The following is a 19,471-nucleotide window of genomic DNA, read 5'->3' as shown; positions in this document are numbered from 1 at the left end:
TACTCCTGAAAGCCCGACGTCTTTATTCATTCTGGACGAACGCGAGTCTTCTGTGCTTTAAATAGGACGAATCTTTGGGACGTTTAACGTTTTAAAGTAGGTAAACTTGAATTTTATTTTTTGAAGGCGCGGTTACATTGATAATCCTTTATATCGTGTCTAATGATTGATATGGAAGGTTATCAGGGTTCCTGAAATTTTAGGTGATAGATAATTGGAGTGCTTGTGTGAAATGCAATTTCGAAAATCTTGGACTCTTATAAAACTGCAAAAACCTTGAAATTACAAAATACTGAAAACTTTAAAGTTCGGAAACGTCTCTATAACGTCTCGCATTTTGAATTCATAAAAGTTCAAAGGGTTGAGACTTTGAATATTCCTTGAAACATTTCGAATTTTTAGAATTATTTATATCCTTAAAACTTGAATAAATAAAATTTAAATTTTTGGAATTTTTTAAATTTTGAATACATGTACTTTCTAAGTGTGAACACTTGAATTACACAAATCGGATCGTTTGTATTACAAACTCTTAGAACTTTGGGTTTCCACCGTACTGGGCACTGTCGAAACTCAGTGCTAGATTTCAAACATTGGGAGACGTAATTACGCGCGTCGTGAACACATTCCTATTCGCGAATGACGCGTCATTTCCGGCACTGTGTGGAGCTCGCGTTTTTATCGGACTTACTTTAATTTGCTCTGCGAGACGAGTGTGCGCTGCCAATAATTTCCCGATTGCATTTGATCTCACTTTAATAAAGCGATGTCGAAGATTGGTGTTTGCACGACTGTGGCCAGGCTCTCCTATCTTCTTGTAAAAAGTGATTAAATACTAAAAATACCATACTACTTATCGATATAAATTAAGTTAAGGGGGAACATATGAGTAGACCGCAAGAAAAGAAGGTGAAATTCGGGAATTTTTATCTTGGAAACTATTAATTCGATTCGATCCGGGTTTTTTTATTTAAAAGTATCTACATTGAGGCACGTTCACAAATTTTTTTAAGGGAATTCATTCCCTCGGAGCGCTGTTCTCGTGGCCGGCGTAAAATGTGTTCCTCGCGGACACGGTTCACGGTTCCCAGAATATCTCGAGAACGGCTGGACCGATTTGCTTCAAATTTATACACAATATTTTACGATAGTTTTTCTCGTTTCCATCGGCAGATTTCATAAAAAAAAATTTTTTTTACCGAAACGTCGACTGTTTGAACTCACATTCATTTTTCGACCCAAATTTTCGACCTTTTATAGTCTGATAAAAAAAAACTAGTTGAGTAAAAAAAAATCTCCCGATGGAAACGAGAAAAACTATCGTAAAACATTGTGTATAAATTTGAAGCAAATCGGTCCAGCCGTTCTCGAGATATTCTGGGAACCGTGAACCGTGTCCGCGAGGAACACATTTTACGCCGGCCACGAGAACAGCGCTCCAAGGGAATGAATTCCCTTAAAAAAATTTGTGAACGTGCCTCAATGTAGATACTTTTAAACAAAAAAAACCCGGATCGAATCAAATTAATAGTTTCCAAGATAAAAATTCCCGAATTTCACCTTCTTTTCTTGCGGTCTACTCTCTCTCTCTCTCTCTCTCTCTCTCTCTCTCTCTCTCTCTCTCTCTCTCTCTCTCTCTCTCTCTCTCTCTCTCTCTCTCTCTCTCTCTCTCTCTCTCTCTCTCTCTCTCTCTCTCTCTCTCTCTCTCTCTCTCTCTCTCTCTCTCTCTCTCTCTCTCTCTCTCTCTCTCTCTCTCTCTCTCTCTCTCTCTCTCTCTCTCTCTCTCTCTCTCTCTCTCTCTCTCTCTCTCTCTCTCTCTCTCCCTCTCTCTCTCTCTCTCTCTCTCTCTCTCTCTCTCTCTCTCTCTTATTAGTTCATAAATTGCGCTGCGCCTTAGTTCTTAGTTTTATATACACTATTTAGTTCTCTTTGGTAATACTGCTCCTTATCTTATTCTTTTTCACTGTACTTATTATTAGTTAAGTTGTGTTAGTTCTTAGTTTTTTTACATGGTATATTATTGAGATTGCTGCTGCTTGCCTTATGAGAGAGAGCATGCACATCATACTAACTTCTAACCGCTATATTTCGCTTTTGTTTACATCTTATTGTATCTCTGCATCTTGTAACTGCTATATTATTGTAATTGCGATATTATTGTAACTGCTATATTACTTTTTTGCCCTTTAGCCTTTGCTTGGGCATAATAAATTATATCTATATCTATATCTCTCTCTCTCTCTCTCTCTCTCTCTCTCTCATATGTTCCCCCTTAAATATATCTCTAAAATATTTTAAAGAATTACCCGTTATTTAAGAAAAAGATTTTCACGAAAATAATAAAAATATTAAATATAACTAAATTACAATAATATATAATAATAATATATTTTAAAAAATATACATATAAAAATAATTATATTACAATTTTCAATATTTATAAAAAATATATGTTGTGTATATTGTGTACATATTTTTACAGGATATTTGTGGTTTACGAGAGAGAATACTCAGATTTTTCTGTATTTCAGAAGAAAATTCGCGGCTCACTCATCCTGTTTAATCCTCTTACAAGGGTTTTTTCAACCTCTCGAGATGCTCACGAGAAAACGACTATTCACGCGAGAATATTCGGGGCGACGTACACGTCTCCGCACTTTGACGATCGATCGATCTTATAACACGACCCTCTTACCTTCTTCTCCCTCACCAAAAGATTTATTGGTCTCGAATACGTATCCTTTTCACGAAAATTCCGCACCTGAGGAAATTTCATGCAAAATTTTTCGAAAATTCGCTCGTAAAATGATTTTTAATCACGTCAGAAAAGGGCGATCTTTCACACATTCAATAACTTATAAATATCTAAAGCATCTATTTATGAAGAAAAACTCAAGATTCCGAAGATGCAAGATTTCGAGGATTCTAAATTTTGAAACTTTATATAAACGTTTCGAAAAATATATTAAACGATCTAAAGGATATTCGTGATCGTATTTTAAGTATTTGAAATCAGAATTTTACAACGTTCCAGAGATTAAAGATCTGTGCTCATAAGGAACGTCCCTTTGTACTATTGAACCCGATTAAGATGAACCCAGCATCAAAGATCGAAAAATCCATGCTGGATTGTAATCCTTGGCGGACAAACGTCGGATCGTTTAGGATTCGTAATCCCTGGGAGGACCGGAGGAGGCGGCTTTAAGGATTTGCGAGTCGTAACGGTGTTGGACACGCGCTGCCATTGAAAGCACGCGGGAAAGTGTATAAAGTGAAATAAAATAAAGTGTAAGCGAGCTTTACTCGGGGGAGCGCGATTCTACTTTAGATTAAATTCCGAAGCGCGACCCACCTTCTTACCGCCGCCACTTCCGCCGTCGTCGCCCCCTTTCCGACTACCCTTACCCCCATGATCGTACACCTTCCTCGGCGCTTCTATCTCGTTTCGGAAAGTAAGCTTTTCTCGCCGCCGCGCCGCGAACGTTTTTATCAGCCGCCAGATGGTTTCGCTTGTAATCCACGATATACCGCCCGTTTTCCCCTTGCGGGATCTGCCGCCAGCAAGAAGGACGAGCGTTTATTTATTCGAGACGCTCTCGGAGCAATCGATGGGGTTCTTCCGAGTCCGCAAGAGGCGAAGAAATGGACTGCTCTTGTGGGACGAAGTTGTTTATCGGGATCTATGAATTCACCTCACAACGATGAAAATCGTAATCTTCTAGAAAAATTACATATATACATATTTGTTTTTTTTATAGAAACTATCTTTAATAAACAGAAAATGGGTCTTATTTTACACAACAATCGCGTTTGCGTTTACCCCTACTCGTTTGTTTATTTTATAACTGAACACCGGATGGTGTGCGCATTGATAAAAAATACATCGCCGGATTCTCCTGCATGGGGCTTTGTACTTGCGTCCATTTGTTCCTTGAGTATACATATTTATTTTGCGAATTGGCGAGATCGGTCTCGGGGTGGCGTTGATCTCCGACATGCTCTGTATCGCTTGGAAATAACGAAATAAGGGGGCATAAGAGGGGGTGGCACGCGCCTACTTCATCCCTCTTCTTGACAGCTCTATCTCGCGAGTAACCCCCTGAATCCACCTTCTGTCTCGCCCTCCCCCGTACTCCTCCCTTCTCTACCCTTTAGCAACTCCCTTGACACGAGTCGTTACTCTTTCCGAATACCGAAACTTCCCTACGGCTCGATTTCGCCGACTCGGGGGCTGCCGCCATTTCGCAACATATTTTGCATGTCCTTTGACGCGCGTTTGATCAAAAATAGCAGGTTCTTTCCTCCATTCTGAGGATAAAAGCACTGCGAAACAAAAAATGCGCCAGCAGTCTAGTTTGAACATAAATCAATCAATAATTCTGTTTAAATTATATTCGCGGTCTTGGAATTTTGCGGACACAATAGGATCTCTATTTTGAACTATAAGCTCGTATAATATCGAAGCTTCCGATAATAGAGTATTCATTTTTCTAACGTGAACTTGCACGATCATTATTCGACAATATTATATATTGTATTTTAATTATCCGAAAAGATTTTAATTTGGGTTATACTTATGAGTTTATGCTTTCCTTTATCCATCTCTTTACTTCTATTTTGTTGCGAGACACCCCGTAGATTCGTTCGTATCCATGAAGGAACGGACGCTTTAGAAAAATAACTGCGGAATAATTGGGGATGTAGCGGTGCGCGCGAAAAATTAAGACAAATTAGAGCATTCTCGGTTTAGCCGGTAGTGTGCTTGCACCCGCTCTACCAACCGATCCGAGGGTCTCTCTGCGAGGTTTAACGAGAAGAAGGATAGGAGGAAAGGAGTGGTGCAGCTTGAAGCGGAAGGAAGGGATTCAAGATGGGGTTAGGCTGTGACAACATTTCGACCTAGCCCAACGAGAAGGGCCAAGACAAACAATTTTCAGCTGGCTCGGCCGTCTCGAACTAATTAACGTGGGATTTCGCCGTCACGTTAAGGAGCATTATTACGTAATTTTGACTCAATTAATAATGGAAACAGATAACAACACGAAATTACAAGGAATTGATTGAAGATTCGAAGCTTTAATGAAGAAAAGATCCGATCCTTTAAGATTTTAAACTCAAAAATGAGAAAATAGAATTTTTTAAATCCTCCAAGTCCTTAAGCCCCCTCTTCAAGTTTCTGTCTTTCTTGATTTTTTATCAATCGCGAACGTTGCTGAGTCGATTGAAAATTCTTATCTAAAATTTTTCTTAAAGTTTTTACGTTCCAAATCTTTTCAAGTATTTTATCCGTTGTTTCACGCAGACACGCGCAAGTCGACAGAATTAATTTTTGCAATGTTATTTTTCTTTTACAACATTATACTATTTCGCAACGGTAATGCCGTATCGTATAAGAGGAAAGTGGGCGAAGAAATTATGGCGCGCTCCCCCCCGAACTGGAGAAATTTATCGCCTGCATATACGTCTGCATATAGACGCACGTGGTCATAAGCGCGTTACGATCGTGAAGTATTCCGGAAACTGGTTCCGTCGGAACTGCACCGGAAATGACGTCTGGATCCAATTTTTCTAAATCAAATAAGTATTACCGCGCAACGTTTCGAAATATCCGGAAATTTACGATATCTTGAATATTAACGCGAATGCCCGAGCTATTTAACGGTGACTATTCCAACGTAAATCAGAAGAATCGCTTAGCTTTGACCGGTAAACTTTAATATCGAGGGATCGAGAATTTGTAAATGTACTGGCTTAATTGATTACAATAACACGAACTATCTTTTAATTAATGTGAGTATTTTTTCATGCCGAAAGTTAAAAGGCGGCGCGGCGGGACGAGTAACGGCTGCTCATCAAGTTTTCATAGGAGAAAACGAGAACTTGTAAAACTAAAACTTCGTTTTCTTTGCGCTTCCAGTTTCTGTAACTTTGCTCCAATCGTTGGAGCGCTGGAAAACGTTAGACCATCAAACTGCGCCATTTTGCGAGAAGAAGCGGGTTCGCACATAAACGAACGATGAACATCGCGAGTAACGATAACGGCGACTAACGCGTTTCGTAATATTTACAAATATTCAGGCGTAAAATAATAAGAACGTGTTATTATTATAATTTTTAACAAAATTTCCCTCGAATTACGCTGTCATTAAAGCACGTGGGATACAATAATCGAATTCGCCGCGATTTAATCCGCTTTAATCGAATGCATAACCCGCGCTAAATACGAGACTCGCATAAGCGTTGTTATTTCACAAATTTATCATTACTGTAAACCGCAGGCGGAACCAGCCGTTTCGCTGTCATTTGGTCGCGCATACGGTTAATAATGAACATCGTTTAGTATTGTTAATAAACAAGCCGGCGCGTAAAACGTCGAAGAGAGACGGCGATTAAGCGGCACAATTCAATAGCCGCGTAATCATCGAAAGTTGATTAATTTCATTATCTCAGCTACGCCCTTGTTTCGACTAATTAGTTACTTCACGGCGGCACAATAATGGTAAACAATAATTTCATCGAAACAGAAATCAAGCCGCGGAATTATAATTGCTTTAAGCCGGGCACTCGCTGTTTGTCAAACATAATTCGCACAGATTTTGTGCAGTAACTGTAATTTTTTTTCTTTTTTTTGTAATTAATTATATGAAGTAATTGAGTAATCATCGTTGAGATAAATTGTTAATTATACATTTATAATAATTAAACTGAGTAATCATAACTAACAGACAAAATATAGCTCTACTGGTCATCTTTAACCGTTACAAAAAGCAATAATCAAAACGAAAGGGGAAAAAAATGATTTACCCAGATATGTTTGAACACTCTTCCTCCCACGTGTTTATTTCAAGGCTGTACGGTTGGCTCGCGACAGTTTTGAGCGCGATATTTTCGAGCAAGTCGGATTTGCATATCGGCCTTTTGCGAATCGGCCGGAAAAATCGTCCGGTTGGATTCCCGGCGAGAGAGCCGACGAAATCGAAAACAACCTGTGTTTACTTGCCGTTAATTCAATATTAGCATCCGCAACTCCGGGCAAACCCTTCCCGACGTGAAATCGTACATTCTGTTTGACTCGATGGTCGAAATACATCCCCGATTTGCACGCTGCTTACTACTCCTGGCCGTTTTCCTCGCTCCTTTCGTCCCGAGGATTTGGCGTTTTAAATACAGCTAAACACACCACCGACGGGGAGAAAATTCTGCCAGGGCGGAGGGATTAATAAGGGGCTATAAATAAGCCCTGACTCTACTCTCTAAAAGTCGAAGAGTGAAATATTACTCAAAATAAGTAAAATGCAAGTGTACACGGAGAGAATTTTATATTAAATTTTACTATGCTGCCGCACCAACTGCGGACCATCAAGACGCCACAAGTTTAAATGCTATGAACATAGCATTCAATGCTATAGTTATAGCATTGAATGCTATAGTTATAGCATTGAATGCTATAGTTATAGCATTGAATGCTATAGTTATAGCATTGAATGCTATAATTATAGCATTGAATACTATGTTCATAGCATTTAAACTTGTGGCGTCTTGATGGTCCGCAGTTGGTGCGGCAGCATAGTAAAATTTAATATAAAATTCTCTCCGTGTAACGAAAAGGAAAAATTGAGTCTGTGCATTTCGAAAGATTCACCACTCTAAAAAAGAGTAAAATTGCGCTCTATAAGTTGGAGTGAAATCACACTCCATTTAAGTGAAAGAGTACTCTTTTCGAGTGCAGTAGACCAGTGTCCATATAGGAGTAAATTATGTGACTCTACAATTTTGAGTGGAAAATTTTATTCTGTTAGAGTCATTTATCAATCGAGCTTTAGTGAATCGTCATTTACTATATATACCCTTAGAGTGAGATTGTATCACTCCAGTAGAGAGTCCGCATACTCAAATTAGAGTGACAACCCTCTCTTTTGGAGTGATTATCGCAATCACTCTAATTTAATATATTATATAGTGGCGAAACCACTCTATGAGATTTAGAGAGTAATAACTCCTGAATCTAACGATCCGAAAATTTAGAAAGCCATGAATGTAAAAAACTTGCGGATAAATTCTCGGAAAATTTGAAAATACAGATTATTTTGTGTCGTTGATATCCTCGATGTTTTAAAATTTCACGATCGCTGCTGAATCCATGGAAGTATTGCAGGGTGGCATTGTAATTGGCCATATTGTATACGATCAATAGTCACTGTACAAACGTAACCGAGGTGACTAACAACTGGATTTAATTTCGAATGTAACGAAGCATTATATAGTGTCGGGCTCTAACGTCGCGCAATTTACGTCGCGATGTCTCTGCGAAATTTCTCTCCCGTGTGAATATTCAAGACCAACCGTTCACTGAACGAGCGAACGTCTAAGGGTGTCCGCCCTTAAAGGGCTTTCGCACATTCGCGTGTACTTTCACACTCGGCGCGCGGGAGGGTAGGCCGGAGGGTTCGCAGCTTCGTAGTATTTCAGGCATCGGTTCCCGTTTACACTTGTAATGCGAGGCTTCCCATTGTGTAACAAGAGAGAAACCCCGCACGAGGAGCGCGCCGCCGCGCGTCACGCCGCCCTGTCTCTGTCGCCCTATCATAGCCGGCTGCATTAACGTTGAGATTGAAGGGCGGCGAAGGAGGGCCTCGACGAAGAGAGCACCTCCGACACGTCGCAGGTAGTTTCGCGTCGAACGGTTGTAAATGGTTCGCTTAATGCGATCGCGTTACACGACGACGACGAGACTCGCCGGGATGTTCTTGGGTTACCCTATGAGACGTACCTCTATATTATCTTACTTTATCCTCCTGGATTACCGGTTCCTTGCTTCAGCGGAGTCCTAGTTTGCCGCGATATTAGACGCACGTCAGCGATAACGACGTGCACCGTGCGTCGAACGTTGAATAAGTATCGCATAAATCTACACGATGTCCTTATTTTCCGCGAGCTGAGATGATAAACTTAACTTCGAGAGAGGACGGCAAGAGTTATTTGACTTGCGGTAACTCCGGACGAACTTTATTTACCTGTTTTTCGGTAATTTGTGGTTTGGTATCTCCCCTACGTATTCTCTTGGCATATCCGCGTGTCGCAGCAGAAAGGGGAGATGTGTAACGGGGCATAACGACGCTTGCGGGGCTTTAGGTCCGCCGTAAGCGTGCGGCTTCGTCGGGATAGAGCTAATGTTCGTCGCACGGGGGTTTAACGCTTACCGTAAGCAGGAACAACGGATCCATAGCGACCGCGGAAAATCCGCCCGGGGGAAGAGGGGGAGATGGTCGATGAGGGAAGTCATGCGAAAAAGCTTCGAACAGCTTTCGTGGGGATACTTCGCATGGGTGGATCACAGCTACGAGACATCCGAGCAAGGGGGCTCGGACAACGCCACTTTGTGTTGCGAAGAAGCACACGTTGAAGACGTTGAAACAATTCTAATAAAATTCTTATTAGTGAAATTCTTACTAGCGTTGAGAGAATCATCCTTCTCTGGAGAATCTTGACAATCGTCAGGTTACATACGTTCGAGGATCCGCGACGTCCAGAAAGCGCGAGTTCAGGGATGCGCGCATACCAAATCCGGGAGTCTTTGAAGATTCATACCGTATAGAATCGCCATAATCCGGGGGAGGAGGGCTTGCCGCTATCTGAGACCTATGAGTTTCTCAAATCTATGGCGCTTAAAATCCGCGGATTCTCGAGGATCTGACATTTGTATCTCGCGGAACCCGGTGGATGTAGTAGAGGCGCTCCTGCGCGGCGATATTTTCCCGAGCTACCCTGTATATACGTAGTGCACATATAAACGGGCTTCTCTGCCCGGAGTTTCCCGTGTGGGCGGAGGATTACGATACTGTATGGCTGAAACACGACGGGGGCACCCTTTGTCTACGTTGTCTGCTATCCTTAGCCTTTCATTTAAGGACTAGGTAATAGCTGTCGCTGCAGCTGCACGTGATCCCGCAGTTTGCTGGAGACAGGGAGAATAAGAGAACGTATTTTACTTCGCGAGGATACTAAAGTTCGCCGGACATGCCGCCACATCGACGTTTCCGAATTTATGCGCCCTGGGATCATCAGGTTTTAAGTAAACTCCAGGAGGAGGATCGGTGAAATGGATGAGATGTGGGACAGAAATAAACTCCTCTCGGAGACCGTTATGGCCGTGAGATTTAGCGCCGTTAAGTTTAATGAACTATAATTAGCGACTTATAAACGTAATAAAGGTCTAATAATATAGGAATTTCTGAAAAGAATCTAGAATTTATAGAAATGTTTTTTTTTCTTAAAAGAAAAAATTTTTTGAGAACTTTTGTAGGTATTATTTCTTTAAAGATTTTATTCGTTAAATTTTCGAGTACTATTAGTTTTAATGCCAAAATACTATTCTCTTTAAAATCTTTTCAGATTCTTACAGATAATTCTTGTTCGAAGTTTTACATAAGTCTTCTTTTGTTTTAACAAAGTTTTGTCATATATTTAAGAGTTGGCACCTTTTTTAGCAGATTCTACTTATTTGTTGTATTTGTTGTATTTCTCGGGAATAGAATGACAAAAATTTTACACAATGTGAAATGCTTGCTTTATAAGAGAGTCCTCCACTTCTATTTAGTTTCTAGACTCTGATACTTGAAACAAATAATTTCGTATTTTTTTCCTCCATGATTGTATAATATGAAAGAAGAATTAAGAAACTCCCTAATAATAAGTAAGTTTATTTTAATTTTGCATCTAAAAATGCTCTAATTTGGAGATTTGATGCCTGGAAAATCAGGGTCTTCTCAGGGAATATTTTTAACAATACTTGAGTAAATACTCAGTAATAGAACATATAATTATTTGTTACATAAACATAGTATGTAACATATATACAAAAATACAAAAATGATTGTATTATTTCATTATTTTCGTAATTAATTTATTAAATCCTAGGAGATTCCTATGCGTTGTTCTGTTTAAAATTTTTGTAACTCCTAATCAAAATTTTTAGATCGCAATTGGTATTTAGGAGTAAAAAATTGCTCTTTTCGAAAATCTAGTCGGCAATAAGGTGAGATATCTGGAAAAAAGTATAAAGATTGAAAGTGGAGATAAAAAGAGTAAATTACCTCTGCCTTTTTACTAATAAATATTCAACTAATAAATGATTTTGTTTATCTTTTTAAGTAGAATTTTTGTTGTAGAGATCACGCAAATACATTTCGATTTATTATACATTCGATTTATTCTACTTTAGTTACAAGAATTGAAAGCAGAAAAGCGCGTAGGGTCCTTCTGGGACTTAATAGATTAACGTAGAATATGCAGAATATATCTTTAGGCCAGTAAAATTAGCTCGAAAAACACCGAATATCTACAAAACGGATTGACAAGCCAATTTTTTTAGGGTGAGTAGAGGGTCATAGGAGATGCCCAAATTCACAAAGTTCAAACAAAATTTCCCTGTGCGTCGGCGGCCATCTTGAAAATAGGGGTAAATATTTAAAGTTTGAATATCTCGGCTCCTATTGGTCGAATTTTTTTCTTTTTTTTTTAGTTTTGTAGGGAAAAATATTTGCTACAACTTTTGTTTGTTTAAAAAATTTTTAATAGCTATCAAGGAAAAAAAGTTGCAACCAAAAAAGTGCCGTCAATTAGGGGTTGAACATTTTTATTGACACTTATATCGCCCCCTGTTAGTTTGATCAAAAAAATGTTCAAATAAAACTTGTAGAGGATTCAATTCTCTATAATTTTCGTATATATTGTATTTTTTTGCGGTGACTCAAAAAACAACAGAGATAGAGAGCGCCAAAGTTGAGTGTGTCTAGTAAATGCTCTTTTTCGTGGGGAAAATTCGCGGTTTTATTGTGAATTGTCGTATATTATAAAACTCTTTTCTGTGTGCATCACCACTGAGGTAGAGTTTCAGGCGCATTTTTTTTACGTGGTATCTCCAGTAGATATAATCCACGGATCCGAGAAAGTGCTTTTGTTCTATATATTGTGAAGCAATTTATGCAATTCTTTGCTTTTTTGTCGCTGAACATGGCATATTTCTTTCATCAATATCATCGTCATTGATATCACGACTTTCTTCGGTGACGACTTCCTCACTTTCGGAATCGTTGAAGTCAACCGGGGGAAATTCGAAGTCGTCGCAGTCGTCGTCTTCAAGTACTTGCTGCAACTGTACAATGTTTGTACATGATTCCCCGCTGCAATGTTCGCATATTACCGAACATTTAAGCCCAGCTTTGCGACAACCTTTTTTTTACATTTGCACGATATTGATCTGAGTACCGCAGGAGGCGCTGGATCCTGGGTGGTCATGATTGGTTCTAGTCCTAGTCGAGTTCGTTGCCAGCCCCATTCCTCTAGATCCTGGTAGATGTTAAGCCAGGTTTGCACTTGATGGAATGCGCGGAATGTATGCTGCCGTGTAGCCGCTGCGGTAGGAGGCAAGGAGGAAAGGTTGAATTTTGTTTTTGTCACTGATTTAACGAATTGCTTATATCGTAGGAAATTAAGCGACACTTCTTCGGTCCCACCAAACAACATACAAAATATTTTTTTTCCTGCTGCTGTCAAAACGTCGATATCGAGTTTCGTTTTTTTAAACATGTAAAGAACTTCTCGGAGTCCATCGTTTTTCTCGAGAATGTTGATTAATTTCGTTTTGCCAATATTGTAAATTGCTGAAGTAGTATCACATTATGTGAACGCGTGAAGAAGAAAGATGTGATCGATTACAGAAACATGTTTGAAACTTTTCGCCGAGTATAGGGCCTCCCGAGTTCTTCCTTTTCCGGATTTACGGAAAAATACGTTAGGAGTTTCCTGTCCTAGACCAGTGAGCAGAACGAGAAGGTCAATATCTTCACCAATAATTGTGACGGAGTCGTACAAAGATGCATTTTCTATTGCAGTTTTGACAATTAGTGTGTCCGCGTCCTCGAACGCTTGTTCAACGGTAACATCGGATAACTGTAAATATTTCGTGGAATGCCGGTGGATGGTTCGAAGATTGCGATGACGACGGAGAAGATGGAGGTGATTTTGAGGTCGAAACAGCACAGTTGCTCCGACGACGAATAGCCGCTGCAGCCATTCTCTCGTTGATGTATACTTTTCGACAGTGCACGTGCACTGTGATGTTGTTGACGTCCTCCAGCATGCGCGCATGTTCCTCGTCGCCCCTCTTAATAGCAAACGAATGTAAAGTTTGCACACCTCTTTTTTGAACAACAGTAATTTCGCCGTCGCTCAGCGCTTTCCCACAAATAAAACACTCGCTCATTTTCGTGAAATTTCACTCTGAAACGCTCGAAATACAGTTCACGACTGATCGAAAATAATATACAATAACACACAATGACACACACAAACAACACACACACACACACAATAACACACTGTACAGTTCGCGGAACAGAGTTTTATAATATATGACAATTCATTATAAAACCGCGAATTTTCCCCACGAAAAAGAACATTTACTAGACACACTCAACTTTGGCGCTCTCTATCTCTGGTGTTTTTTGAGTCACCGCAAAAAAATATATACGAAAATTGTAGAGAATTGAATCCTCTACAAGTTTTATTTGAACATTTTTTTGATCAAACTAACAGGGGGCGATATAAGTGTCAATAAAAATGTTCAACCCCTAATTGACGGCACTTTTTTAGTTGTAACTTTTTTTCCTTGACAGCTTTTAAAAATTTTTTCAAACAAAAGTTGTAGCAAATATTTTTCCCTACAAAACTAAAAAAAAAGAAAAAAATTCGACCAATAGGAGCCGAGATATTCAAACTTTAAATATTCACCCCTATTTTCAAGATGGCCGCTGATGCACAGGGAAATTTTGTTTGAACTTTGTGAATTTGGGTATCTCCTATGACCCTCTACTCACCCTCAAAAAATTGGCTTGTCAATCCGTTTTGCCATTTTTAAACCTAATTTTACTGGCCTACTTGGTTCTCCACTTGATTGCAAGACTCTGATGGAATTTTCAACTGATCCCATGAGTCCACGATATGCGTCCCGATGTGCGTTCGAACGCAGAGGTACGGTCGTTCTTGCACCTATACGCCGAGCGACAAAAAAACGACGCGTATAACACCGCGGAATGACTAATACATCCACCGAGGGTGTATTCGAGATATCGAGTTGCCGCTCGATAAAATGCAAAACTACTCGCGGCACACACGGGAGCAAAAATCGCGCGGATACGCGCGGATATATCGCTTCGCGTGGCGGAGGTAAAATATACGAGATAGCGCTCGCCGGTATCCGCCTGCCGCCGTCACGTGCGTTAGGCGATATTTGTCGCACGTGACCAAGGAGCCGCCGTGCCCGCCGCCGATATCTTCTCGCGGCGGACTCCTTTCGCGGCGGACGTAACGGAAAATCCATGGGTTGCGGAAGGAGCGGAATATATTCGCCTCTTTTATTATTCACACGAGCACGGAAGCGATGTAAAAATTATATATTATTTTACATTTAACGTGTTTTACAGCGAATGTTTCGCGCGCAGCACATACGAAAAAAAAGCCACTACACAGTACTTCCCCTTTATTTGCTACCGTAATAATTTTTGCACTCGCAAAATAACCGTTTAAAGAGGTAGTGGAAAACTCTCCGGTCAAGCGGTCAACCGTATCTAAATGTTTCGCCGGGGGCAAAATATTTTTAATTGAGAAGTACGATAAGCGGTTTACATTGCGCGACTTTTTAATTGCTGTAAATTGAAGCCGCTTAAATAGGCAAAGTTTTATAATTTCCTCTTTTAACACGCAAACGTAAATACCTCAAGTCTACGACGAAACTCTCTCCGTGCTCGGTGCAATAATTTATTCATTTTTTTCTTATTTTGTTATTTTGTAAGCTTAGTCCAAGTTCACGCTAACGTGAAATCCGCAAGCTCATTCGAAAGCAACGTGAAATCCCTTTGAGTAGACCTGAGATCTGAGGGAAAAAGGGAGTGAGGGTGGGGCGCGGAGATAGTGGCGGGAAACGTTTCTACGGGGAAAGTTTCCACTCTCCGCGAAAACTTTCTCGATCGAGCTCGACGCGCGAGCATTTGTTTTCCCGTGGTGAGCTTTCGCGAGCTTTCGGCAGGAAAGTCACTCGAGGGCGGGCGGCCACGGGCATCGTAACGCGCTACTGCTTTAAGCTATCGCGGCACTCACCCCTCCCTCCTGCCCGCATTTACCCTCGTTCTCCACTTTTGTCCCCCGTCGCGCCCCACGTTGGATTAAAATATCGGCGATGCCAACCGCGTCTGAATAATTCAGGACGAAAGTTCTGGTTGTTCGATCCCGCGAGAGGAGTCCTGCCAGAACGATCGGAGGATGTGATCGAGGTCCGTTTTTTGTGTTGCAGGTTTCGCCCTGATGAGAATCGTCGAGGTGTACAAGGAAATCCAGGATCAGGAGATGAACATCGTAAGTATTGTAGAACAGCTAGATTTTTAGCTAATTTTTAGAATGAGAAACTTATATCAAAGACTCGACAGGTTTTTCTATTTTTTAAGAACTTTTCTCCGGCGATTTTCGTAGACATTTTCTTTATTGCAGGCGTTAACTTTTTAGTATGCAATATTCAAGTACTTACATACAATATAAAGTTATAACTAATTTTCATTCTAATATATATATGATATTCCTGATTCCAAGATCTCTTTAATAATATTTAATTAAGATTTTAATCCTAACAATTTATCAATAACGATATAATAAAATTTAAATAATATTTTTATTTGTCGGTCCTTTATATGGTTCTTTGAATCTTTTAAGGAAATTTTTGGATGTTTTTATTACGATCGAATAATATTCCGAGACATTTCTGTGGGATAGCTAAAAGCAGGCGTATTGTCTGCCTCCCCATTTTTTCCGTCTGTCTTCCACCCTGGCACCGTCCATTTCCGGGGATTACGTCAGACGGTTGCGTCTGCCAGGATTCGCAAAGATGTCCTTTGCGCCATCGTCTAGTGCCAAGCCTATCTAGTAGAAATTCACATTTCTCTTTGTTTGTTTATATATTTATTCGACGAATAAAAGAGATTCTTTTAACCGTGCGGCGTGCGTGTTTTTGAGAGTCGCTGTTCGAAATGTTGATAATCTCGGAAAAATATCAGATAAATGATGATAAATAATTAAACACCACATTTAAGTAACAATTGCTAAATTAATTGCAAATATCTAATTGTTTAATAACAAAATATTATTCCTCCGTCTGTAAACGTGGGTCTATGGCGTCCAAGCCAAAATAACATCTGCTCGTAACTTAAGAACTAGCAAATCTGCCTGTCTAGCCTCTTTTCTAAAAAAAAGTAGGTGAGAGAGGGAACTCAAGAGCCTGAGCCATTACGAAAGATAAACATATCGTCGAATACCGAGCAAGTCAAATCTCGCGTGGATGTCTCAGACCCACATTTACAATCGATATAGCCTTTTTCATAAGTAACAATTTAGTGAATTATTCATGATAAGTGTTATTTTTGATCAAAATAACATTCCCTTAAAAGATTTTGACGAATAGTTGCTTCTCTATTTAGTTATTGCCAAAAAATGGGATTTTCCAAACAGCGGACAAAGTTCAGCGGATAAATTTTTTCGACATATTCTACATATTCTATATATTATATAAATTTTTAGTAATTATTGAAAAATGTCGTATATTTATATATCAAATTTACATGTAATTTTATCTTTAATTTTTTATTTATTAACGATTTTTCCTTCTAAAAAGTACTATTTCGAATAATTCAACTCTCTCCCTCTTGAATAATTCAACTTTTTTGATAATATCCATCTGTACTATTTTTTTTTCTTGAACACTTACCTCTAGAGTAAAAAACCTTAAAAGGATTTTTTTCTTCTGTATAGAAAAAAAATACAAAGAGTGATGGCAAATTTGGGACCTCGAATTTCAAACTTTTTTTCATGGCAAATAGTACTATTAGATAAAACATTAATCCCAGTAAAGTTTTAAGATGAGCATAGGCACGATTCCGGAGATACAAAGTGATGAAAATACGGGATATCGAAAATTCGTATAAAGGTAACTTTGTCATTTTTGGAGATATTGGGAGCTTTCCAGCAAGTTACACAAGCCGACACAAACGTCGTTTTATCTTTCTTTTTTGGCAATGAGTAACAAAGACAAAACAATACCTGTGTCGACTTGTGTCGCTTGCTGGAAAGCTCCCATTGTAAATCGGCAAGCGGGTGCTGTTTCAGAATCGTTTGTACCTGTCTGTACCACCGCCAGTTTTGTTTGTACCCTTAAGGGGGTGATTGTACCGAATTTTCAAAATTGGGGTAAGAGCTATCTTCGCCATTTTTAGAGATATTTTAAATTCACAAGCGGGTGCTGTTTCAGAATCGAGTACAAACGATTCCGAAACAGCATCCGCTTGCGGATTTAAAATATCTCTAAAAATGACAAAGTTACCCTTATACAAATTTTCGATATTCCGTATTTTCACCCCCTTGTATCTCCGGAACCGTGCCTATGCTCATCTTGAAATTTTACTGGAATTAATGTTTCATCTAATAGTACTATTTGGCATAAAAAAAAGTTTGAAATTCGAGGTCCCGAATTTCGCCCAAGAAATGGGCGAAAAAACAGGTCTTTTTGCCATCACTCTTTTGGTAATTTTTTAGAAAAACTCACACAGCTCGGATGACCTTCACCTTGACATATGTTATAGAGGGTTTATTCCTGTGAGTAACTTTGCTTTAACAATCATGTGGCTGTCTCTTATAATTTCTGAGATACTCGCGAAAAACTAAAATTCTTTTTTTCAAGATATCGAGTTTAAGTTTTTTTAGTTAATTTAAAGTAAAAAATATATAACTAAGATACAAAACTATGATCGAAGAAAACACTAAGATGTCTTAGAATGTTATTTTCTTACAGCTTTCTTATATTTTTCATATTTGTATGAAAAGTGTATGCGTGGATGCAGTGGGTTTCCCCCCCCCCCCACCCGCAGGGGGCTCTACCTAAAAAAGAATTAGTTAGGTACTCAACTCAATTATTGTGTGGATGGATTACACGTGTGTGATCCACCCACACAACAATTGGGTTGGGTTAGATTAGTTTTCTTGGTGGTGGAGCCCCCGCAGGGGAGCGGAACCCGACGCTACATCCACGCATACACTTTTCCATCCACACAACAATTGAAGGGGTAGATTTCGCTTTGCATTGATTATCATAAACATATCGATATAAAGTATAAACTTATATGTAAACATCGTAATAGTGAGAAGTATTCAGGGACCGATATATATTGAAACTACATATCGCATAAAGGTCTCTTATATGAAATAATGCTATAGGTAGGGGAGACCGGGGCAAACTCGACACAATTTTTTCAAAGGCAATTTTCAACAATTAATTAAAATTTTCAAGCAAATTTAATGGTACACATTTAAAGAGCGTTCCTTCAGGTATAAAATTGCTTAAGGAAATATTGCTGTACGTCGCTTAGTTTTGCCCCCAGGAAAGGAAAAGTGACGCGAAGACAAATTTTCAAATTGAAAAATGCCGGGGTAAACTCGACACTTTGCCTGATCGACACAATTTGATCTGGAACTTATTTTTTATTGTCTGAAACTAGATATACACTTGTTTATCGTGTATTTAGAAAGTACAAAAATTTGGAATTAAGTAAAACAATCATTGGAAATAATGAGAACAAAAATTGTTGAGCATTCAATTATTTTTATCTAAACTCATTACTGAAAAACAATTTATGCAAGTAAATTCGCGATTACACGTGCGCACACATTTGTCATGGGCCATATAGCTGCATCACAAGCATCGTTTATTATTGGGAGCCAATAAAACAGCGTGTCGACTTTGCCCCGAACGTCGTTTTTTACTTCTGTTACTCCAAAAATATAAAAATTTTGAAAATATGCAAAAACTATTATCGGATTCGTATAGAGCATCAAATTTCCCATCAAAATCACTTACATATAGATTCGCAAGAGTAAAGCTCGATGAAAGAGTAGACATTTTCGAGAGATCAGAAAAATTACTTCTCACTATCAAAAACGCTTATGTCGCGTTAAAAATTACACTATAACTCAGAATGTTACCAAATTCCGTTGATAATACTGGCACATAAAAACGCATTTACAGTAGGAAAGGCAATCTACGATAGATTTAAATTGGCAAAAAGCCTAGTGTCAAGTTTGCCCCGGTGTCGAGTTTGCCCCGGTCTCCCCTATAGGTATCTCGAAAAAAGAATTTTAGTTTTTCGCGAATAATTCGGAAACTATAAAAGATAGAAGTATGATCCATAGGACGAAAATTGAGTTCGTCGAGAATGCCGCTGAGATCTAAAGATCTCCCCAAGTCTTGTCTCGATATCTTGGAAAAAAAAATTTAGTTTTTCGCGAATAGGTATCTCAGAAACTATAAGAGACTGCTACATGGTTGTTAAAGTAAAATTACTCAGGAATGAACCCTTTATAACATATGTCAAGGTCA

At 39.1% G+C, this 19,471-nt stretch overlaps 1 protein-coding gene across 1 annotated transcript in view; it reads left to right on the top strand.

Moving 5' to 3' along the window:
- The window catches only part of LOC139779590 (BAR/IMD domain-containing adapter protein 2-like), a 110,693-nt gene extending 95,237 nt beyond the window's left edge, over nucleotides 1-15,456 (top strand). Inside the window, exon 5 of the mRNA XM_071717991.1 lies at nucleotides 15,350-15,456. Coding sequence (XP_071574092.1) covers nucleotides 15,350-15,441 — 92 coding nt within the window. The 3' untranslated portion in view covers nucleotides 15,442-15,456. The remainder of the gene's footprint in view (nucleotides 1-15,349) is intronic.
- The last annotated feature ends 4,015 nt before the right edge of the window (nucleotides 15,457-19,471 follow it).

This window comes from Temnothorax nylanderi, unplaced genomic scaffold, assembly GCF_030848795.1.
Source record: "Temnothorax nylanderi isolate EJ_2023f unplaced genomic scaffold, tnyl_v1.0 TNYL_tig0233_pilon, whole genome shotgun sequence".
In the NCBI taxonomy this organism is placed as follows: domain Eukaryota; kingdom Metazoa; phylum Arthropoda; class Insecta; order Hymenoptera; family Formicidae; genus Temnothorax; species Temnothorax nylanderi.
Note: the sequence above shows the minus strand (reverse complement) of the source record. Positions and strands in the feature narration are given on the sequence as shown.